The sequence below is a fragment of the Cydia splendana genome, chromosome 9, assembly GCF_910591565.1.
Source record: "Cydia splendana chromosome 9, ilCydSple1.2, whole genome shotgun sequence".
Taxonomy (NCBI): Eukaryota; Metazoa; Arthropoda; class Insecta; order Lepidoptera; family Tortricidae; genus Cydia; species Cydia splendana.
The window spans coordinates 6,492,995-6,518,147 of NC_085968.1; the positions used below are offsets into that span (position 1 = coordinate 6,492,995).

Below are 25,153 nucleotides of genomic sequence, written 5' to 3' on the forward strand. Positions count from 1 at the left end.
GTGAGCAGGACTAACACTGCGCATTTCGTAAATTATAAGCAACTGTTTCGTATCAGTATTAGTGAGGTTAACGTTGATTTTCTAGTCGTGTTGAAAAAAAAGTTGTTATTTTATTTACGTCATACATGGTCACCCTAAAATTAGAATACTAAAATACCGATATTCTGTGTCAAATTGAATGTCATCACTGTCATCACGGTCTGGTTACTTTTGAAAACTCGTATCTCACTCAAGTTTAACAGTTTATTTTCTTCGTAATCAAAATGCTGTCATTACGGTTAAACAGGTTTTATGTTTATTAATTAGGTTTGTAGGGTGGCCATGATTGTAGACAATTAAATTTGCCCTCACCAAAAAATTAAAAAATACGAAAAAGTGTGGCTGTTTCACCTAAATACGACGGTGATCGATCAATTATCAGTTACTGAGTGTGCAGGATTAGTCCTGCTCACGTCTCATGAATCACCCTGTATATCTGTACTATCTTTATCAAAAGTAGTGTACTAACTTGAACTCAATTCATCGATAGCCCACATAGAAAAGTATAGGTAAAAAGTTACAAAAACTAGGTTCCTTTTTGTCTATCTAGTTTCAAGCTTGTGGTCTAGAAATTTCAACATGGACCGCTTAACTGATATAACAAAACTTCCGTAAGAGATAAAAAGTTAATAGTGCTTTTGGTCGAAGCCACAGATTAGATAACATAAATAAAACTTGGAGAGCTAAAGACCGGAGTTTAAACTGAAAGTACCTATATACATACATTACAAATTCGCAAACAAGCATCTTATTTCCTAGAGACAACGCGATTACCTGGTTATTAAAGTTGTTATTACCTAATATCTACGAAAACAAAACAGTTTCGGGTGAAGCTTGTTTGTTTATACACAAACAAATGTTTCTAGTTATCTCCTAAACGGTAACCCATTCAGCGTTTATCACGACCCCATGACGTTTTGCCTCTACGAAGCATTTCCGCTACATACCGGGAAACCCAAGTTATCGGCTACGACCGTAGCTCAGTGGTGAATGTGAGACCGCGTCGACCGTCCAGTGGCGCCCTCATCGGGGGAATTGTGTTTCGTAATAAACGAATTAATTAATGTATAATAACTCAGTATTACTGTTGTCGTTACCTACAGTACTATTGTTGTCGTTAAAAATCCCCAACTTTTAGTTTTAGTCACATAGAGGTTTATTTCGCTTATATTTCGCTTTACGAACTAAACGGCAAATGGTAACACATTTTTCCATTTACTAAATGGAAAAATGTGCCTACCTAAGGTAGTTAGGTAATTCCGCCACTGGGGGCCGATTTTTGAATTCCGACCGCTCGATTTCGTGTATTTCGTTCAATAATATCTCCAGTACCCGGCATTTAAATTCTAGTAATAGAATTGAAAACGAGTGGTCAATACCACTCGATTCCCAATTACTCAATTCCCAATTAATCGCTCGTATTTCAAAAATTAGCATTTCACTGTTTTCCGCCGATTTTCGAGTGACGAAATCGAGCGCACGAATTTTAAAAATCGGCCCCCTGGACCGTCGAAACCGGTCGATCTTTTGACACTTGTTCGAGGCGGGGGATAAATGAACTACATATTAAGGGGCCCACTGATTAACAGTCCGCCGGACGGTATCGGCCTGTCAGTTAGAACAAAATTTTGACAGTTCCGAACAACTGACAGGCCGATACCGTCCGGCGGACTGTTAATCAGTGGGCCCCTTCACCCGCACAGGGGAGGTAAAAAATACTAAAATGTTAGGCACCTTAGAACGCCATTCAATCAAAGATTCTATATTAATTACATCTCTACCAGTAACCTCAAATGAAAATCAAATCTAAATTCCATTCTGATAGTCCGAAATGCCCCTTCTTGTACCTAGACTGCGAACGCATCAGATGCTGTAATTAGGTTAGATCACTATTAAGTAATTTAAATGTTAAATTTTTAGACCGTTTAGCAAAGACAATGACACTAGAACAAATCGAGCGACTTAATTACGCACCTGTCCAATTATTATGTTAAATCATCCAAAGCAGTCATTTCATGCATCAATAATTTTAAAATAATCTATCGGGCTAGAGTAAGGAGTTGAACGGTAAGCTCTAGAGCGGCAATCTTATATAAATCATCGGTTCCCTCTCCCCGTATTATTTTATTATGGAGTGCGCAGACGGCCCGCGCGCAGTATACTAAGAAAAATCGGCGCGAGAACCTGCGCAATCAATGTGGTGTGACGTTTGACAGTGATTTGAATTTGAATAGTGAATTTAAAAAGACGAGATGTGGCGGCAAATATATTTGGTGAGCATAATTGCTTTGTCCTGAAGAAAACTATCGTAAAATAATTATACCACACTTAGTGCTTAAAGAGTGTTTTACACAGGAAGGCAGGCTGATTGCATACTCCCATGGGAGTAATGGATTTTATTTAAAATGTCGTTAAGTCAAAGTATGAATGTGAGGGATAAGTACGCTTAATATTTAAGAGAAAAATAATAATATATTTTTAATGTATCTACCGTCTACCTGAAACTGAAAATAAATCTCATTTACGATACTATCTAAAATATGATATGTTAAGAGAGATTCTATACATATATTCTATTTCTAATTTAGCTTATTAAAAATAACTTTAATTTAATATCACAAGTTTCACTGGTCGTGGTCGCGGCTAACATTTAATGTGCTCAAAACGCGAACGTTTTAAATGTTATATCTGTATTTGTATAATTATTTTATTTTACACTTTCCGTACCTACGTAATTATTAATTTATTACATTCACGTGCTCTCAGTCGAATAAAGGTTGACTCACGCTAGACCTTCGCGCTTCGTTTTCTATGGAAAGCACCACGTGATCACCGATCAGCTGTCATAGAAAATGACATGTCGGACGCCCCGGCTCGGCCCGGGCCTGGCCTAGCGTAAGTCATCCTTAAATAAAACACTCAGGTTATATTACAGTCTGATTACAGTACATACAAACTAGTATATTCGTTAACTATAATACATGAGTAATTCCAAGTAATTGTCTTTAGGTTAAGGATGACTCACGTTAGACCGGGCCGTGGCCGGGCCGGGGCTTCCGGAGCTTCGTTTTCTATGGGAAGTACCACGTGATCACCGATCAGCCGTCATAGAAAATGACGTGTCGGACGTCTCGGTCCGGACACGGCCCGGTCTACCGTGAGTCAACCTTTAGGGTACAGCAAATTCAATAACAGCCAATTTATATTAATGTAGTTTCGGCTCAAGACCATCTAGGAAAGGAAAGTAACATTTCTCCAACGTAGGTTTATTGGTAGGTTGACCGATCCGGCGATCAATAGTACCTAACCTTCGTTGTGATTTCATAACTTTTCTCTTTAACACACTTTGCTATATTAAATTCACTTTTATTCACTCTTGGTCCTATCGATATAAAACTCGGCAATCGGCAAGGCGTATTCTATCACTTTTAGTTTGTGAGCCACTGGATTTGTTAGACAATTTTCACAAAAGCATATTTTCCGAGTAGCGAATTTTCACATCGCATTTTATCACGATCGCAAATTTCATTAATCGTCTTTTTTAATGCAGCGATTTTTCATGTAGCGTTTTTCAATGCTGTTACCAGTTGATCATTATATCACAAGAAAATATTTCCAGTAGGTATCTATCTACCTAGGCTTTTCCCCCAAAGTGTACTATTTTCACGAACGTCACACAAAACTAAATCAATAGGTCGGTTAGGTTCGTTAGGTAGCTTCAGATGCCCGAAGGGCAAACCGCCCAGAAATAGGAGCCCCGCGGTCTAGTTAAGTTGTAAATGAAATATTTTTTGAAAAGAAAGTTTCGTACGTTAGATTCTTTACTAATACTAAAAAATTCAGTATGGCAATTAAAGTTTCGAAAAAAAAAGGTACCGGAAATATTTGCTTGTCATATAATGATCAACTGGTAAAATATACGAGCATTGAAAAACGCTACATGAAAAATCGCTGCATTAAAAAAGACGATTAATGAAATTTGCGATCGTGATAAAATGCGATGTGAAAATTCGCTACTCGGAAAATATGCTTTTGTGAAAATTGTCTAACAAATCAGGTCATTTGATTCCACCCTCTTGCATGACCTACGACCTAAAGGTCACACTGTATATTCCTAATTTTAGATATTTAATTAGCCTTGATTATTATTTAATTGCAGTTTATATTGGTACTTAGGTACCGTTTATATGTATAATATGTCATTATATTTAGCTCACTAGCACTGTAGCTCCCAAACATATATTTTTTTAAATAATAAATATATATATTGGATCAAGGGTCAGATGCAGAAGGCGGTGATCTTGGACACGGCGCTGAATCGCTGATAGTCCGCCGGTTCCACTCTCTGCGGCCCTGACCACCGGTAGCTTGGGCCTTGCCCCGCTGCTGGCGGCACCCTAGGTTAGGTTTTTTATATGTATTTTTTATTGTTTTGTAAGTGTTTTTATATTCATATTATAAAAACCCTAGCCTAAGAAGGACGATGAATAAAGGAATAAACTTATATATAGAATACCTAAATAAACTAAGTACCTACCTAAAGCTTTGCGAAGTTTCTAGAAATAAAGTCGGAAATTTGAATATTTAAATCTCATTCCACGAATTCACGTTATCCAATCTTTTCCAATTACAATTATTAGCATCAACAGCTCAGACTAACCAAATTATTTACGAAAAAAAGAAACCATTTAGTTAAAAGGGCATTACTAAAGAACTTTCCTTAGGTACCTACACCAATATTTTGCTTGGCGAGTCGTGGCCTATTAGTCTCACTTTCCATCCAATTTCTCGATAAGCAAAGACGAGGGCTCATTATAAATACAATGGTCAGTAAAATGGATTTTATGTGCCTGTTAGTTCAGCTGTATTTAATCATAATATTATTAGGAAGAAGAAAAGAGATTCAATTCATCTCTAGGCGAATTCTGCGTTTAAGGAAATGTTATCACACTTTGTCTCGAAAATATAAGATAAAGAAAAGCAAAACAATTTACTCATAAATGACAAAATAAAAATATTGTGAGTTCAAGTCTCGCTAGCGCCTAAGATAATAAAAATAATTACATATCTACAAAATGGAATAAGACGGTGAAAAGTTTGTATTTTGTAATGTAATTTGCGAAAAATTAAGAAAATGGTTAAAATACAAATTTAACTGTTCCTTAAATTATGCTATCTTTAGGTACCTGTATCACACTAGGTATAATATTACTGGTAATAATCACCAGCAGTATAGCAGCTGGCCACTAGTAGATTCCTCCTCCTTGCGTCGTTATCCTCAGTGATGAGGGTCGTCACCTCCCTTCTGAATCACCTTCTCTCTCACAATTTCTCTCCATCTGGTTCTGTCCTTGGCGGTGTGGAGAGCCATGTGGACTGTGGAGTCAAGAGCGGTGCGGATCTGGTCGGACCAACGTATTGGACTGCGTCCACGTCCAGGCCTTTTCCCAGCCACTTTGCCTGTCCCAAAAAGCTTTTCGAGGCTGCCACCATCTTTCCTTGCGATATCTCCAAAGTACTCAAGGACTCTGCGTAGACATTCACATGACAGCCGCGACGAGATCTTGAGTTCTCGCAGTATGGAGACGTTAGTCCGAAATGCTGTCCAGGGGATACGAAGCATCTTTCTTCAGCACCACATCTCGAAAGCGTCAATGCGTTTCAGCAATGGCAATGGTCAGCAGCTTTCAACGTCCACGTCTCAGCGCCATACGTAAAGATTGAGAAGACTAAGGTCCGTACCAGTTTGGTTTTAGTTTTTACGGAAATGCTGCGATCTTTCCAGATATTTCCAAGCTGAGACATGGCGCTCTTGGCCATGCCAATTCTCCTGCGCACTTCCTTCTCGCACGAACCATTGTTGCTGATGTTGGAGCCTAGGTAGATAAAATTGTCCACTGTCTGGAGGCCCAACGCACCAGTGAGTGCCAACTTCCCAGTTCTATCCACCATCATGACCTTGGTTTTGGACCTGTTTACGGAAAGTCCCATCTCCTCGCTAATCCGCTCCATTCGGTTTAGAAGTGCAACCATTTCCGACTCATTTGCTGCTAGCAGGATAGTGTCATCGGCGTAGCGCAAGTTGGCGATTTTTACACCACCAACTGCGATGCCTCCCTCCCAGTTCTCGCAGGTACGTCTCATAATGTGCTCTGCATAGGCGTTGAACAGAATGGGCGATAAAATGCATCCCTGGTTAACTCCTTGGTGAAATTTAAAGGGCTTTGAGGTCGTTTTATCGACTCTTACGACTCCTTGACTTAAGCCATACAGGGTGCGAGTAGATTATTAGATAGGTAAATATGTTGTATGAGTTTGTCATAGGGTAGTCTTGGAACAATTAGAGTCCAACGCATGATTTGATTTGCATAGGTACAAGTGTTGCGGTTCTGATGCCATAGTATTCTATCTTAACACATCTGCTGTTTAATTCATTTAAAATTAAAACTATTGGATATACTTAAAAGTAAAGCGTAGCTTTCATTACCACTATCTTGTCCCATTAGCCGAGTAACTAAGTGCAATTGCAATTAACCACACCACATTTTCCTGGCAATTTCTAAAGCGCCGACACTTGATCTATCTCGCAACGGTATCGCTTACTATCGCCTATTGATTCTCGTTTGCTGTATATAGCTCCTACTTGAACTTTCTGAGCACTGGAAAAACTAACTTGTTACCTGTGTAATAAAGTGCAGTTTCCGAAGACAATAAAAAAGGAACATGAGGTTTGAGGCATCAGTGGTATTGAAAGCGGCACCAAAGGAAAGTTAATAATAAAATATTCGCCCCATTTAATTCTGACCGCGAACGTAAACAAATGTCCACGACAGATAAACAGAGAAATATTTTATCAATGGACGAACGGGCTTCAATATATTCCTTCACTGGCTTCAATATAGTAATGGATGAGTTACATGTCATACATACGGAGGATGCCAAATTTATATGAGATTTATACAATGGTGAGGTAAAGGTATCGGCAAAAGTTGAGGTAAATAATTACGCAGTAGGTACCGCCGCTACATACTGTACATAGTTATTGTAAACTAGCTGTGCCCGCGGCTCCGCCCGCGTGGAATTCGGTCTGTGTCAGTAAGCGGCTAATTTCTAATCCTAATTTCTCTCCCTCTTCCCTGGAGGCGGAACTTCAAGTAAAGTTGACAGATGGATATGCACCACTAAATAAAACTACACTCCAAAATCAATAGGTTTTTTCGCCCTTATTAAAATTTTACACGTGATTTAAACGACAGAGTAGTAGGTGTATATCGAACGATACAGTAAGGTATACGCGCGCGAGCGAAGGCGAAGCGGCCTGCCTGGCTAGAGCGCCACTCACCGTGGTCTTCTTCAGACTCCGGAGGAAGACCACGTGCCCCTTGTAACCTCAATGCGTTGCGAGACTTTCGCGAATGATTAGATTTTTTTCGGGAAGGCATGGAAATGCGTATAAAATGCGAGTCCCAAATCGTTTGACTCCGCAAACGACCAGTGCCGGATTAAGATATTTTGATGCCCTAAGCATTTCTAGACCATGGTGTCCCCTCTCCCTAGGGTCATCAAGATTACATTGATTTTTTTTGGTAAATTGAGTGACGTTCATTGCCGCATTACAGCTGAGAAAGGAAATCAGTCACATCATTTTATCACGAAAATTGACAGTGCCGCAGCAGTAACGTTGCAACAGAGTACCTAATGCTGCTGCAGTCGCCACCCGAATGTCACCTTTGCCGTACCTAAGAAAGTAATTGAAAACGCGAGCGAAGCGAGCGCGAAAATTTTTCGATATAAAAAACACAATTTGATAGACAGTTGTACATTTTTACTTTTATTGTGGAAATCAGTCACATCATTTTATCACGAAAATTGACCGTGCTGCAGCAGTAACGTTGCAACAGAATAATGCTGCTGCAGTCACCACCCGAATGTCACCTTTATCATATCTTAAAAAGTTCTTGAAAACGCGAGCGAAGCGAGCGCGAAAATTTTACGATATAAAAAACACAATTTGATAGACAGTTGTACATGTTTACTTTTCGCCCCAACCAGGCACGAATCCAGGATTTCATACAGAGAAGGGATGGGACAGTTTTTTATCGGGCTAGCTTCGCATAGGGCTCGATATTTAAGGGTCTCAGCGAGGTTGTTTGATGCAAGAAAGCAGAGCTTGGAATTGACCAAGTGAATTGAATTGGCGAAGTGTGAGCAAGGCAGAAGGCCCAGCTGCGAAAGAGGAAAGCTTGGATTTGGATCCACGCCCAAGTGTAATTAAGGCAGAAGATCAACTTTGCCGTAAGGCAGAAGGCCTCGCATAAGACCTAACGCCGAACTGCAAAAGAGTGGGTTGAAATCGAATCTATGCATGTAATCTCGACTCTTCTACTGCTCGCTCTTCGGCTTCACTCGAAAGCGCTACTTGATAGGATGCTTTTAGTTTTCGGCTTTCACGGGGCCCCTTATAACACTTTGACAGTTAGATCTCAGGATCGCGGCTAAGGAGCAACTCGCCTTTGCCGACAAATCTGGCGTGCAAGAGAGCAAAATTCGCTATAAAATCGGTAACCTATGTCGAAAAAATCGGCTGGCCGCAAGCCCGAAAGCAAGATATTTTTCCATGACTTTCATCAGGGCCTCCGCGTAAGGTCAAATCGAAAGCCTACGTTGGAGATGTTCTTACGTCCTCTCTCACTTGATCCCTACGACCCTTCGTTATTAGATGGGTACTTGTACATGTATAAAAGTTTCATGTAGGTAGCTACTCCACGACGACTGCAATGCATCAGCAGCCTGCGCGTTTTTTTGCCTACGGTTTTGGTTCCCCCTAGACGTGGTGCCCTAATCAAGTGCTTATTTTGCTTAAAAGGTTTAATCTGGCACTGCAAATGACAGAGGTCAATGTTTTTTTTTCAAAGTACCCACCTTCGTGGCCATTATTAAGTGCTGTATACGTATGAATATGGATTTGATATGGATGCGATATAATTACGATTAGGTATAATTCATGACGGAGAAAATTAATAATTTTAAATAATTATGCAATTATACGCGTGTTGATATGTGTGTTTATTTTCTTCCTTGCTATGGTGGTGCCGCTTAAGACCAAACTTCAAACTTCAAACTTCAAAATTATTTATTCAAGTAGGCTTAAAAATAAGCACTTTTGACAAGTCATAAGTGTACAAATAAAATATAACAAACATTCATCGAATTTTAAACAAGAAGTAAATGAATACAATTGGTAACAATTAATAAATTATTAGAAAAACAATGTCAAAATTACATACAAACAAGAAATAAAATGTCAGCACGAGAAATAAAACAAACATAAATATCACGAAGTTAATTCAGTCCCAGGCAGTTTTGTCATTAATATAATCTTTGGTACTATAATAAGCTTTACAAATTAATTTACTTTTAATGTATTTCTTAAATCTATTCATTGGAAGCTTGGTTATACTACTTGGTAGTTTATTGTAAAACCGTACACAATTACCTTTAAAAGAATTATTGATTTTTTGCAGCCGCGTGGCTGGCACTGCTAACTTGTCCTTGTTTCTTGTGTTAATACTATGTATGTCAGAATTTCTCTTGAAGTTCTTGATATGTTTATGAACGTACACAATATTTGCATAAATGTATTGGCAGTATACAGTAAGTATATTAATGTCTTTAAACTTATTTCTAAGAGAATCTCTAACATTCATTTTATAAATTGAACGAATGGCGCGCTTTTGCAGTACAAAAATAGAATTGATATCAGCAGCATTACCCCAAAGCATGATGCCATATGACATGACACTATGAAAATAGCTAAAATACACCAATCTAGCTGTTCTTTCGTCTGTTAAATGACGTATTTTGCATACTGCATATGCTGCAGAACTTAGTTTACCTGCGAGAATATTTATGTGAGGGCCCCACTGCAGCTTGGAATCTAATGTCAAACCCAGGAATACTGTACTATTGGTCACTTCCAGTTCCTCATCCTTGATAGTGACAGTCGTTTGTATATTTCTGACATTTGTAGTGACGAACTTTATATATTTGGTTTTCTTCTCGTTCAATAATAAGTTATTGACATTGAACCATTGCACTACTTTTGATATAGCACTGTTTACATGATCGCTGGTATCTTCGTGACGTTTGACTTTAAAAATGAGGGAGGTATCGTCAGCAAACAGTACTATACCATGGTGATCTCTCACTAAGTATGGCAAATCATTAATATAAATGAGGAATAGAAAGGGCCCCAATATTGATCCCTGGGGTACGCCCATTGAAATCAGTGATCCAGGGGACCGTTCTCCATTCACGTCCACTTTTTGGATTCTCCCATCTAAATATGATTTTACCAAATCCAGCGCTTTCCCTCTGACACCATAGAAGTGAAGTTTCCTCACGAGCGTTTCGTGACAAACACAGTCGAACGCCTTAGATAAGTCACAAAAAATACCAATGGCATCATGTGACTCCTCCCAGGCATCGAAAATGTTTTTGATCAGTTCTATTCCAGCGTCAGTGGTCGATCGACTCCGAGTAAACCCAAACTGCTTGTTGTGCATCAAATTGTTCGTGTTAAAGTGACTAAGTAACTGAGATAAAATTATCTTCTCAAAAATTTTGCTAAGTGTGGGCAGAACTGAAATAGGCCTATAATTAGTGGGATCGGTGGTACTACCCGTCTTAAATAGAGGAGTAATTTTGCTTTGCTTCATTAGGTCTGGAAACTCGCCACAGTCGACGCAGTTGTTAAATATGACTACTAAGTCAGGTACTAGTAGTTCAATAAGGGGCTTAATGACGAGAACAGAAACTCCCCAGAGATCATTCGTTTTTTTTACATTAATAGATCGAAATGCTTTTAGTACATCTAGGTTAGTAACGTGTTGAAATTTAAATTCTGTGAAACATTTAAGCAAATTATTTTCTAAAAATCCTAGGGCAGACGAACTTGATGAATTAAGATGCTTGGTCGTGGTAACTGGTGCATTAGTAAAGAAAGTTTCAAATTCAGTAGCGACATCTATATTAGAATCTATTAATTTCCCATTTACATTAAGCCGGTATGGGGTATTTATAATTTTTTTGCGACCAGTCTCCTCGTTTATTATTTTCCATGTAGTTTTAATGACGTCGGAACTATTTTTAATCTTATTGCTTAGAAAATTACATTTAGCTAAACGACAATTCAATTTGAAACTTTTAGAAAACTGCTTTACATACTCTTTGAATTCATCGCTCGTTCTATAGCGCCGTTCCTCGTAAAGTTCATATAATTTTTTCCTCTGATTATGTAAGTCTACAGTAGCCCACTCACTAAAAAAGATTTGCACCGCCAGCACAACCGATTTAGAAGTGAATATTGTATTATACTCTCTTAAAAAAGTTTTGAAAAATTTATCGTACATATCATTAGGGCCTAATTCCGCTGACAAAATGGGTAATTGAAGAGCAAGGCTATTCCTCATTCTCTCCAAACGCTCTGCAGTTACTGGTACAAACGTAACTCTCTTCTTTATAGGACTTAAACTCCGCAATAGCTCAAATGTCATCAATTGACCGAGGTGATCTGATTCCAGTGAACTGATTACACTTTTACTAATAGGAACAATACCAGTAAAAATGTTATCAATACAAGTTGCGCTGGTAGCAGTCACCCTTGTAGGCTCCATAAAAATATGATCTAATCTAAAAGATTTGAAGAGGCTTATCAAACTGACGCTCAAGGAAGAAGACCACTTTCATAAAGCTCCTCTCCCCTCCGCTCTGTTCTTCACATTTTTTTCGCATACCTGAAACTCAGTCATATCGTGCACACCTTATTTTCCCACCATGTTTGAGTTTAGTATATTAGGTAAATAAAATTTTCATATTTAATTAAATCAAACTTTTATCATACTTTTATAGACTTTTCAACTTTTAAAGCTTTTCAGTTTTAGACCGCAAACCGCTCTATTTCGTGGAGTTTTAAAATCAATTAGTAATTGTTTTTCACTTTATTATCCTGGGGGATATTTAGGTGACTGGAACCATTCCATTATAACTTTTAATAAAACCGACGAAGCTGATTCACCTTGAAATACATGATTAGGTGAAGTTCAAGTTATTAATAGGTAAATTCATTTGAAGTTTTACATCTTATATTAAAACTAATTATATATTAAAACTAACTGGTAATTTGAAATTAATGTTTATATTATAGGTTAATACTAAATGTACGTCAGGTTGGAGTAGAATAGTAGATACACCTTACTCCTCCTCATTACTTACATCGTACCAGTAAAAGCAACTTCCGCCGTGAAGGCTTTTTCCCTAACTGAGTGCTTTTATCATTATCTGCTACTTGTATTAAAAAGGTAAGTGGATTCGCTCTATAATTATATCCTCCCGATTCATCATCATACCGTCCTGGCCGGTTTCGACCACGGCGACTGTATAGCACTGATTATTGAGACTAACCGATTTTAGCAGTAAATATACGTTGTACGTGTAAGTTTTAGTCCCAAACCTCAACAATCTTCTATTAGTAGAAAATAACTTCTTAATTAATCGCTTGAGATAACAACAACTATAACAATACTTAGGTACCTTGCCTATTTTTTCGAATAATATTCCTTAGATGTGCTCCCATATTTTCACATCAATAAATTACTTCAGCCATGTTACATTAGAACTTTAAACACAAGTAAATTAAATTATATTATAAAGAAGCCGCTCCGGCCTTGAGCGGCAGGTCAAGTGTACAAAAATCACGAGATAGGAAACTAATCGATTTTCAACAAAACCAGAACCACTTTCTGTATCTTTAGACGTCTGCACCTGACGCAAGATTTTCCAATCGAGTTAATCTGGTCGATTTTGGCACGATTACGCCACAATGGTTACTTTGTAAGACATCGAGATAATTTTGATGTAATTTAAAGCTTTTGTGTGAATTACCGTGTCTGTTAAAGCATTGAATTAACAATTAGGATCGTGACAAATAACGTTTTATAAAGTGCGTATACATGCAACATTTTTAAATTTCCTATTACAAAAATAAACTATTGCAGCTGTAAAATATTTAAGTAGGTACCTATACCTAAATAAAATTATAATAAGTATACAGCATCTTGTTTAGCCATACCTATTTAGATGAGTACCAAGCTGTTTTCATCGGCTGAACATCATAATCCGGCCGTTTCCACCAGATCCTAGTAAAGAGACGACACATTAAGCGATTACAAGACCCCGAGCAAGATATTACGGCCCATTGAATTCTGACCTGCTTCGTTTCCTATTTAAAATATAAATGCGGTTTTTCGCGGAACCATGGTTAATATGGAAGCAAAGAAAACACATCATTAGCGGTTCGCGGTTAAACTTTTTACTTTAGTTCGCGTAAAGCGGTTCGCGAGATTACTTAAGAACGAGCGACTATTTAAGAGAATAAATACGCCAGTTAGGGAGTTTAAGTTGGCTCGCACTAAGTTATGATATCTAAATACTAATACGTAATAGGTAGTACCTATATATGTAATAGTAATCCCGTGTCTAGGAAACTCTTTATTCTTAATGGTTATGATAGTGGTAGACATCACTTTTTAGCGAGATTACCGCCAATTATAATTAGGTACCTGTATATATTCTGTGTCGTTAAGTTGTATAATAAAGACTCGTTTTATGAATACTCGTACTGATCGTATTTTTAGTCGTTAGTTTTTTTATTTTCTTGCGGTCTGAGGAGACAAACACACCCAAGGCGACGCGACTTTGTCGCATATAATTAATAGGTAGGGTAGTATATTTCGCGAGCGAGATACGAGTACTGTCGCGGCGCTCTCGTGCTAAGCCTACAGGTCGCGAAGATTCGCAGTCATAAGTACAAAAGTTTAATGGCGCACCACCACGGAGCGCGAATTTGCACCGAACCGTTTATTTTGTGCGTTCAATACTCATAAGATTTCCTAATTTTACCACCGTTACTTAATATCAGGATTTTTTTTTAATATCTACCTATGTAACTTAGTAATACATATGTATGTTTAATTTAAGATTATAGAGATAGTTCGAATAGTGTATACATGTTTATGATACTGACTGACTATGTATTAACAGTATAAGTGTCTTGGCATCCTGCAGCTGTAAACTTATAAGTACCTAGTGTTAGTTTAAATTAGATTCCAATATTTTTAGTTGACAAACACAGACGTTACTTTCTAGGAGTACAATAGTCTTAATTAAGTCTAATGAATTCTCCGCCGGCGAAAAAGTTATTAGACCGGCAACATTATCAGTGCGGTTCCATTACATAGTATTATGCCATCTATTATGTCCCAACCAAATCGTGACAATGAAACACTTGCGGTAATATTTTGCAGCTTTCAATTCGATTCAGTCACTATTTGACTAAACATGCGTTGATGTATTCGTAACAGTGTTGTTGCTATTATTTGGGTTCCGTGAAATTGTTGATGTACCTTTAGGTTAGTATACGGTACTAATACATACGTAGGTAAATATTTATAGGTCTCAAGGGATCCTATGAACCTCTGGGTTTCTCAAAAAGGGAGTGGGGATTTTCAAGGGGTCGGTATCGCGTTTGCATAAAGCAAATTTGCTAAGAAATTGACAAAAAAAGAATCGACTAGTAGGTAAATAAGGTATCTTTGGGTACCTTTGTTTAATTGCAAGTCGAATTAAGGGATTTTAAAACTCAACTGATTATAATAGTTAACAAACACTTATTGAAGTCACTCTCATAAATGAGTGCAATACAAGCAGACTCCTGAAAACTACATTTGTTTCTGATAAACTCGATAGCAAACGTGCATTTAGAACAAACTACCACAGGTTTAAATTTACGACACTTTGTTATTCAAATCCGTTAAGACGTTTGTTCTCAAAATATAGTCAATACGAAAACCAAATATTTACATACTTACTTAAATCTTAATTCGATAAACTACTAAATACTGAACCTGTGACCCTCTTTGCATTTTATAACCTGAATAATTACGACCATTGAGCGGTAAGTGAGCGTTTCTTTTATTTTTTGCCATTTTTATTTATTGTGACCTTTTTTGCCACTTTTGTGTTATTTCTACTCAGAATCACGAGCTCTTTCGATCCTAATGGGATAAAAAATGTCCCAGAGTTTTTTTCCTATTGTGTTACCATTTCCCCATACACTTTGTAAGGCGGTAACAAAAAGGCAAGTTTGTAAAAATTATGAAAATTTTAGGACACTTTTTTTCTCCTATAAGGATGAAAAGGGCTCGCAATCCTGACTAGAAATAAGTGAAATAACACACAAGTGGCAAAATAGAACACAATATATAAAATGGCAAAACATAAAAGAAACGTTCAAGTAGGCTTCCATTTTGTGCCTATACTTTTCGTGTCGAAGGGTTAAAAAAAATCCGTCAAAGTATTACTCTTCTTCGCCAATCGGGTTGGCAAATGTTATATAATTCGAATTTGAAGATAAGTCTCATCGCTAGTGGGAAAACTTGAAAGAACTTCCGTAACTAACCAAGTTCGGCGGAAGCCAAGTGTTATCATAATTTTAAGGAGCAGGTAGGTACCCAACTTCCTGAACAAGTTGTGGCGTTCGATTTTATATATAACATACCTAAGGATATAAGCATTGTGTCATTTCTGAGAAAATGTTTTAATGTTTAGTAATTACTGTAGGATTTGTATAATAAACAACACGAGTCTTTTAAGTTTAATGATGATCAGTGGCCAGTTGACGCTTGTACAGAGAAATGTAGATTCAGTCGGTAATGAAAGCTTGTATCAAAAATGTTTTTTTTTTCTCTTGTTCTGAAGTTGAAGTTTTACATTTCAAGTACGTTTTGTTTTCATTATTTTTTTACCATAAGCAATGGATATTCGGTTCTAAATGGATTGGTTGTATCATTTCCATTTGGATACTTAACTCCCGATTCCATAAATAAATAGTCATTAAGGATTTTACCTTCATAAGAAAAAACAACAAAATTACAATAAAAGTTTATTGTTAGGCATGTTTTATAAAATACACATGTAGTTTACTTTCTTCGTATTCAAAATGAAATGTAGTTTAATTCGAGTGAAAGGCACCCGTTCTGACACATCTGACTAGAACTATAGGCCATAATATCTCCTCCGAGATTAGTGCCTTTCATCCCTTGTTTAACAATTCACCATATTTTCAGACATTTGTTTAGATTTTATTACTTACTGCATCTTTAATTTCCAAACAAGACGCCCCGATTTTCTTACATCATCACAACAAACCTAAAAAAATCAGTTCAACTTGCCAGACACCGAACGGGTCGCACCCAGAGCCATCCAAATGGAGGCAACAAAACCAATAGTGTAGTCTGTGCCGCTCCAATACCCGCGAGTGCAATCGTCACGTACATTTTTTGCCCTCAAATACACTTTTTTTTTTCCCGGTAGTGACATAGTTTCCTTTAATTGATGATTACGTGTTACGATGTAATAGAAATTGTCATATATTTTTTGTCGACGGTTAATCGGCTTTTGGGTTCGTTAAGCAATTGGAACCATAACTTTCTTTGGCTTTGTTGGTATAATTGTTCTAGCGGCTTTAATTATTTTACCGGTGGATTCGATTTAGTTGGCCTCCGGTGTTTCATTTTACATACCTTCCGGTAGCTTTGTTATGCAATATTGGTTGTTCCTATTAAGGTATATAAAGCAGGTTAGGCGAGTTCTACGTCAATATTTTTTTTACATAGAAGTTTTGGTAACGCTTGTTTATTATGTGATTGTTATATTTGTTATTGAATGCGCAATTGTTTTCGGGGCGGGAAATACGGGAGGATGGCAAGATTTTATTAGGCATATTTTTGTTAGGAAGTTAAACGTACTTTAATTAAATGTTGAAAGTTGAAAAACATAACTGAGTTAAACATATTTGTCTAACGTATTACGAAAGAATAACGATTTTTCTTTCGTTGTTTCAGATTTGGCTGCTTATAGTCTATGCAGCAGCGATCAAAGTGCCAGTCGACAATAAAGAAGAAACCACAACTCTGGTAGTCAACGACACGAGTCCAACTCCAGATGCTCCCACTTACTATGAATCAGATGAACCTGAAATAGACAGTTATCTCATACCGCCCAACACGCACACAGCAGAGGACAAACAAGATCTAATCCCTACATATCTCCTTCCTCCCACACAAGATAAGCAGGAGGACTATTATGTTGTGCCGACTGATGGAACTCAGTCAGACTGGTACCCCATACAATCAGATCCGCGAAATAACCCGGCCATCTTACCGCAGTCTTTACCTCAAATAAATCCTAGCATTTCACCTGAATCACTCTCTCAGGGTCAGAGCTTTATTTTATCACAAGCACAACAAGACGATATCCCAATATTTATGGTAGGAGATAACCTTCCTCCGCGATTTGAGCATACTAGAGCAGGAAAAGCACACAAGCTACAACAACAAGAGATACCTGTGCCGTCAAGACACCTGGAACCTCCAGCGGAGGACGCCGAAAATCATTTCCTCTTGCCTACTCCCGCAGCGGAATTGGAATTACCATATCAAGAACAAAATCAACAGTTCGTAGCTCCGTCAGAGGAGGTATACGAACTACCTATCAGGGGACCCAATCATAAATTTAATCCGTTAAATAACAAGCCTATAAATTTCCGACTCAAGCCGGCTGAGCCGACTCTCTCGTTACATCTCACGCCGCCAAAGCCCCTTCTGTCGAAGCACAAAAATCCCACAAAATTGTATCCTAAAAAATATCCAGGGGGATTCCGGCCCGTGCCGATTCCTTTAACTCAGTTTGCAGAGGAATCTTCAGCCGAAGTCCCCAAAGCGAATCCTGCGAAACCGTTTAATCCCGCCGCTGATCCTGAATCTGAATATTCGAAACCGAGCGATAAAGATGCTTACTTGTACGAGAAACTCAAGAAAAAGCGTAAACTGAGGAAGGAAAAAGCCGCTAAGGTAATTTTTCATTTTGAAATAATGATTATGTTGTCTCTATAAACACCGACAAATTTAAGGAAACGAGACTCGCTAAATTTAATCTGTTATTATTTTACAGCAACACCTCCCGCCCTTAGAAGAACCGACACACGGTAAACCAGTTTCAGAGCAAGAAACTTCCGAAACACACTTTAGATACCCTGGACGTAAGTATCTCTAAACGTTTAGGCAAGAAACTTCACACTTATTCACAATGATGTTAACCCGTTCAGGTACCAAATTCGTTATAGGTATAGCAATCGATGGTCATAATCATAATCATTTTATTGCAACCATGGTATTACAAGATGTTCTTTTATTTTAGTCAGTACAGACATGGAACCTACTACGGTGTAGCGACACATTTAAGTATAAGTCACAACTCACAGTTAAGTCAAACATAAGTAATTTTTGCAATTATTATTATTTTAAAAACCATTTTATACGAAATTAATTCATCATCATCTCAGCCATAAGACGTCCACTGCTGAACATAGGCCTCCCTCTTGGACCTCCATACGTACCGGTTGGTCATACGTACCGGTTGGATTTTTGGACGAAATTCATTGCCATCCACCAAACCAATAGTTTAGCAACCAATTGTCTCAGCCTAAAACTTCGTTTCATAAACATAAACAAAATTTTATAAGAATAAATAATCCAGTGGTTATTCATTAAACAAATAAAAAAAACTTTATAATGTGCTCTTCACCTATGTCGATACTAGTATGGGATTGTTAGATTAACAGGCGCAGTTTTTAAGTGTGGCATAAGAGGAAAATATGTACCTACCTAATAGTAAAAACATCAAATTTCACAGAATCAGAATATCCACTACACAAACAAACTTTTAGCCTCTGCCTCCCTCTGCTAGAGCTAATACACATGAAACAATAGTGCTTTGGCTTTGAACCCAGCTAATGGTAATTTAATCGCTTGCGTAATTAATTATCATAGGTGTCTGATATCAGACGTGGTTAAAAGCACGAAAATTAGATTGTGGTTAAATATAAAAGGTTAAATTAATATCAAGAGGATACCTCTTAAATTGAAGAGAGATAATATCATCGAATACTATTACAAATTTGATATAATTATTTTATACATCTGCAAACAATTATGACGAAAGGGTTTATTTACTTATAGGTAACTATATAATTTTATGCGAGTAATATATTTGTATAGGGGTCGGTAGGTAATGTTTGAAATTCGAGCTAATATGTACAGTCAACGGTAAAAATATGGGTGTACAAATCATCTCAAAAATATGTCCCATAGCTCTTATGTTAGTGAATTAAGAACTATGGGACATATTTTTGAGTAAGTTGTACTACACCCATATTTTTACCGATGACTGTACCCGTGGGAATTAGGTTTTTAAAAAAATAATCAAAGCGAGGAATATAATATAACGTCGTTGCGCTAATAAATTACGCCATGTGCCAGATTTTGGGAAAACTGGAATAAGACTGAAAACTAATAGACAAGGTTTTCACTTCCCCAAATCTGACAGATTACGTTGCAGAATTTACAAACGCATCGACAATAGGCTAAATATAAATAATTAGAATGTCATTATGATAATAAATAATAACTAATAATAAATGCTTTCAGGCAACGTGTACCCCGCGCCGCTCCGGCAAGCTCCGCCGACGGCGCCACCGCAGCCGCTCTCAGGCGGAGCGCCCTCCAAGCCGCCGCCCGCAGGGGACCGCACGGAATTCCGCATGCACGGCATGAAGGGGCCTCATAGCTACCAGTTCGGTTACGATACTGGGAAGGGGTGAGTTATACAGTTCGATGTGTTAGGGCCAAAGCTCCTAGAGTCGGACCAAGAATAGTCTGCAGCGGATTTGATAGCCCACGCAGTGCAAGTGTCATTTATACGTCATAATTTCATAGAAGTTTGACGTTTAAAATAACACGTGCACTGCGTGGGCTATCAAATCCGCTGCAGACTTTTCATGGACTGACTCTACTGACAGGAGACCGCAAGGGCATAGCTACTAGTTCCGCTACGACACCGAAAAAGGGTTTTTGAAGTGAAAACTTCTTTAGCGGCGCTGTGCACTTTTTGTGATGGGGAAAAAATGTTAAACTCGCGACAGCGTAAGACACTTCGTAAGACGGACACGTGACCTGATCGAAAAACTGTTACAATGTCATTGAGTTTTCACGTCTGCCTGCACTCCCGGAGTGCAACCCGTTGTTTTTTTTAATTTTATTTATTTATTTAGCGATTAAGGGCCACTTGCACCATCCCACTAACTCGGGGTTAACCGGTTAAACCTGGAGTTACCATGGTTACCAGGAAATTTTGACACTGGGTTTAACCGTTTAACCCCGGGTTAGTGGGATGGCGCAAGTGGTCCTAAGACGTATTAGGGTTCACAAGTGGAGTACTCGTCAAGCTCCTGCCGCTAGAAGATCGAACAGAGTTCCGCTTGCACGTACCTATGTAGCACATACCTATGTACAGGGATCGTACATTTTCCAGCGTTTTTGGTGCACGAAGTGTTGTTAACGGAATTGGTATAAATAATTTCAACCCTAATGATTAATTAGCGTTTATTACGTTGATATTAACCTTAATTTACCATTTCAGTTGAAATTATCTATACCAATTCCGTTAACACCCCGCGAATCGATTTGGTTCAGCGGAGTGGTGTTAACGGAATTGGTATAAATAATTTCAACCCTAATGATTAATTAGCGTTAATTACGTTAATATTAACCTTAATTTACCATTTCAGTTGAAATTATCTATACCAATTCCGTTAACACCACTCTGCTGCACCAAAAATGCCGGAAAATGTACGATCCCTGCCTATGTAGCACGTACCTATACAGTAACTATTTGGTACAAATTCGAGACAAGGTTGTACGCTGAACGCGTCACAAGTTATCTCTGAAAAACCAACATAATTGATTCCTTAGGATGGAAACCAATATAGTCGATTGATGGATAATTGGATAGTCAATCAGAGTGAGTACTTAGAACCAAACCGAATATTACCGTCTATAGACGCTAGCAACAAGCTGTCACAGCCCAAGCTCTTTGGCGACCCTTGAAAGGTAATTGTATTGACAGATTAAGGGAAAATACTTGTAAGTTTAGGGAATGTTTTTCTTATAAGTTCTGTTTTTGATTTGGGTTGTACCGGCCTCCAGTATCGAAGAAAGATTTCTATTGTAAACATAATCTTTGAGGTAAATATGTATTTAGTCGTAGGTTTCAAAAGAACAATTTTAAGACGTGTCGCGGCAGGGTGTATCTTGTATATAATGTTATAAAATAAAATATTACTGGTCTAAATGAAGGGCTTAATTGGACGAAAAATACGACCCTTTCAAATCAGCCGAAATTATGAGTCCTTTTTTTCGTGATAGGCACTTTTTGGAAAAACCTTATTTTTCTAAAGGTTTGGCAGGTATTTACAGTTAGTTAAATGTGTCAAATGGTATCGGTACATTCGGTACATACTCATACGCACACGAATGTAATCGACCTTTATTCAATAATTCATACCTACACAGTGTGACATAGAAACAGAACACAAAGGTCCTACATTTCACGCAATTAACGTAACACCATTAAGCGTAGTACCATTTGTAAGTCTTCATTGTCGGTCGCGTGATGATGGCGATAAAGATATGAATCAACGATAGACAAGTTTGTATAAATCATGGCTTTTGTCTATTTATCTGACTTGTAAAATTAAAGTGGTTTGAGGTCGCGACGATTCATCAGCTGTCACGCACGGCAATTATTATGATAACAAGGATAATAATTGCCTCCATAGTTATATAATTTATGATAGGTAATTGTTGTAGAATGGAATGTTGGGTAAAACAAGTAGTAGGTAATATTACCACAATATCGGGAGCTTTCTCTAAATTATCTATTGTAGGTACCTACGTAAAATAAGGCTACTAGTATTTTGCTCCGAAATTTGATCCAAATTACGAAATGTTTGGTTTTAATATGATTTGGTTTACTGTTGTAAGTTATTTTAAATACAGTCAAAACATACAAACTAAAATTAAAACTATGCTTAAAAATAAAACTATAAATAGAAAATTTGCCCCAAATTGAAAGTTTAAATCTTATAAAGAAGATTATCTCTAATCCCTATTATAATATTAAATTACATAAATAACGTCACAACATAAATCATACATACCTATCCACGTTTAGCACCTATATGAATAAGGATTATTCTTAAGTGTCCTAGCAGAGGTGCAAAATTTTTATTTTTTGTTTTATGTTAGTCTTAAGGTCTCTGCCCACTACACCGTATCATACCATGACCGTGCTATGAACGTATCAGGCACGGAATGTAACGCGATACGGACTACTATGCCCACTACACCGTGTCCACATTGTTTCATATCCGTACATAACGGGTTTAGTGCCCGTAGTAACCGCGCATCATCCCCATAGCATCCGCCTATAATCCCCGTAGCATTCGCGTTTCATACCTTTAGTACCCGCGTTTTATCCGCGAGAGCGTGACTCGTCAGAAAGAGCGAGCGAATAGTTATCAGACTGGTAAGAGCGAGCAAGAAATATAGCAACGCGTTTATATAACGGGCTTAGAACGGTCACCATACGCGGTTATAACCCGTATGCCCACCGTTTCGCCGCCTGCACGCACCGTTCTGGCAACGTTGCGTGCCATGCACGGAGCGTTTCGGCACCGGCAAAATATCCTCGCTGACAATTTTTGACGGTCCGTGTATGGCACGCTACGGGTATGGTCGGTGACGGAACGGGCTAGTGGGCATAGTCTCATACATTTCAATACAAAGATATTTTTTTTGCCTGACACGTTCATAGCACGGTCATGGTAATGATACGGTGTAGTGGGCAGAGACCTTTAGAGCCCTAGCTAGACTCCGACCAACCTAAAGATCGTCTTGTCACCTTCATACTTCACGTAAAACTTGGCGGGGCTAGTTAACGTAGCCGTTTAGCCACACCTTAAAAAATAGTCGGATAACAATAATTTTGACAACTAATATTACGACGACGATAATGATAAGTTTGATAACTATTGTTTTTTTTTTTCAGTAAAAACCGCCAATTCCGTTTCGAGGAGCGCGACAACGACGGGCACGTGCGCGGGCACTACGGCTACGTGGACAAGCACGGCAAACTCCGGGTAGTCAACTACGACGCCGACCCCCAGCTCGGCTTCCGTGCCGAAGCTCCCGTGGAGACAGAGCCCTGATTACTTTATATGAGTGCAAAAGGACTTATAGTGTACCAATAGGTGTCAAAGGTCGTACACAAATTTAGATTCTAATTTATTATTTCAGTTTTCGAAAATTAAGGACATTTGTGAAATAGTTTACCACACTACAATTGAGGAATGTCTTTTCAAAAGGGCCTATTTGTGTATGGTTTAAAATTATTAATAAGCCCTTTTGAAAAGACACTTCTCAATTACAATAAGCCAAAGCTACGTCGGGAGCGGTTGTTAGGTACCAATACAAGTCACAACCGGAAACTTAGGCTGCAGTTTCCTTAATTTTTGAGAATAGAAGAGACGACATTTGTTTATGTGTGTATGAACAGCAACTCGTAACTGTACATCGGTGGACCTTATTACAAAAGGCATAAGGTCCACTACATGTACAGTTAACAGTGTGGGCGATGGTACACGCTGCACTAACTTTTGATTGCGAAGTGACGCGCGCGAACAACCCAAGCGAGAGAGAAATTGGCATGATTTATGTTGTTTAGCTCTCAAAAAATATATTTCCTATTAGCTCCTTTAGTAACCAAACCTACTAAGCTTCAGTTTCGGTCCTACTAAGCTTAGTACGTGCATTTTCCAAAAATATATTGGTTAAAGCTAAAGTTAAACCAAGTCAGCATTTCTGTTATTGATATAAGGGTTAATTTTGGTTTGGCCTGTGAGATAGATATTTATTTCACTATAGTTCGTTTTTTTTAGCATTAGAAAGAACTTGAAAGAAGGTAAGCGATCTTGACATGTCTTTTAATTGAAAAACGCTTTTAAAAAATCAGTAACTATTACTTATGAAAGCAGAAGAATATAAATGATCGTATTAGATTCATAATTGTTACATATTTGCCGTAACTTATTTTTAAAATGTGTTTTTCAATTAAAAGACACGTCAAGATTGTTTACCTTATTTCTAATGCTAAAAAAACGAACTATAGATTTGTATGCGAGAAGCTTACATTACACATGGAATAAAATTGTACATTAAAAAGAAATGTATTATACATTTAGAGTTATTTTTCAATGTGATTTATAATTTAATTTTAGATTATAAATTATGTTTAGTTTATTACGTAAGTATAACATACCTCTCTTTATAGTATATAGGTATCGGTGTCATATATTATAAATAATATAGATCATAATGTTTACTTATGATAGGTAAGTGTACGTAGAATCGGTAGGCGTTACGTATTTTATATTTTTATAAAACCACAAATAAAATAAATATATTTTAACAATGTGTTTTATTTTTGGTACTAGCACTTCCAATAAAATTATTTCTGACAAACAATTAAAAATATTACTTCACATTACATTGTATATTTTGTTTTGTGTCACAGACGCCTCGGAAACATTTAAATACAACTTTGCGTACAAGATTAGCTAGGGATTGATTCGTGTCCATAGAGCAGAGTACGTACCACACTTACGTACGAATTTACAAGTGCAACAGAGTGGCAACACATCGAACGTGGTTTGCGCTAGGCCACCAGAGCCTAACTTACTTAAAGGGCGCAAAGCCAGAAAATTAGAAGGAAACAAGATATGACACGCCGCACGAAAGTTGCGACGAGAAATGGACATCGCGGGGGGTTTTCACCTTCATCTCAATTACGCTAAAATACACTTCTGTTTAAAATATTGCTCGTCAGATCCCTCGGCTATATCATACTAAAATTGATAATAAAATTATGCGACTATGCTTAATTTAATGGCATTTGTCCTTGTAAAAATTCAATATAAAAACTACAGTTTGCTCCGCATAACAGCCGTAATATCAATTAGAAAACTCATTTAATTGTTTACTGTATTATCTCGCAACCAATTCCAAATTCAATCTGATTTATGTTTACCCTTACGTTTGGA

The 25,153-nt window shown here is 37.7% G+C and overlaps 1 protein-coding gene across 1 annotated transcript; it reads left to right on the forward strand.

The window, feature by feature from the left end:
• Positions 1-2,171: 2,171 nt before the first annotated feature.
• LOC134793456 (uncharacterized) lies at positions 2,172-23,616 on the forward strand. The gene is made up of 5 exons (XM_063765032.1): positions 2,172-2,312; positions 17,001-18,008; positions 18,109-18,196; positions 19,644-19,812; positions 23,104-23,616. Exons 1-5 carry the CDS (start codon positions 2,292-2,294, stop codon positions 23,261-23,263), a joined length of 1,446 nt encoding a protein of 481 aa, XP_063621102.1. The 5' UTR covers positions 2,172-2,291; the 3' UTR covers positions 23,264-23,616.
• The last annotated feature ends 1,537 nt before the right edge of the window (positions 23,617-25,153 follow it).

Bases quoted from the DNA above. Each gene is read 5' to 3' on its own strand.
- LOC134793456 (XM_063765032.1), top strand. From the start codon at position 2,292: ATGTGGCGGCAAATATATTTG. The intron at 18,009-18,108 runs GTAATTTTTCAT...ATTATTTTACAG, and splicing joins GGAAGGAAAAAGCCGCTAAG to CAACACCTCCCGCCCTTAGA. The intron at 19,813-23,103 runs GTGAGTTATACA...TTTTTTTTTCAG, and splicing joins GGTTACGATACTGGGAAGGG to TAAAAACCGCCAATTCCGTT.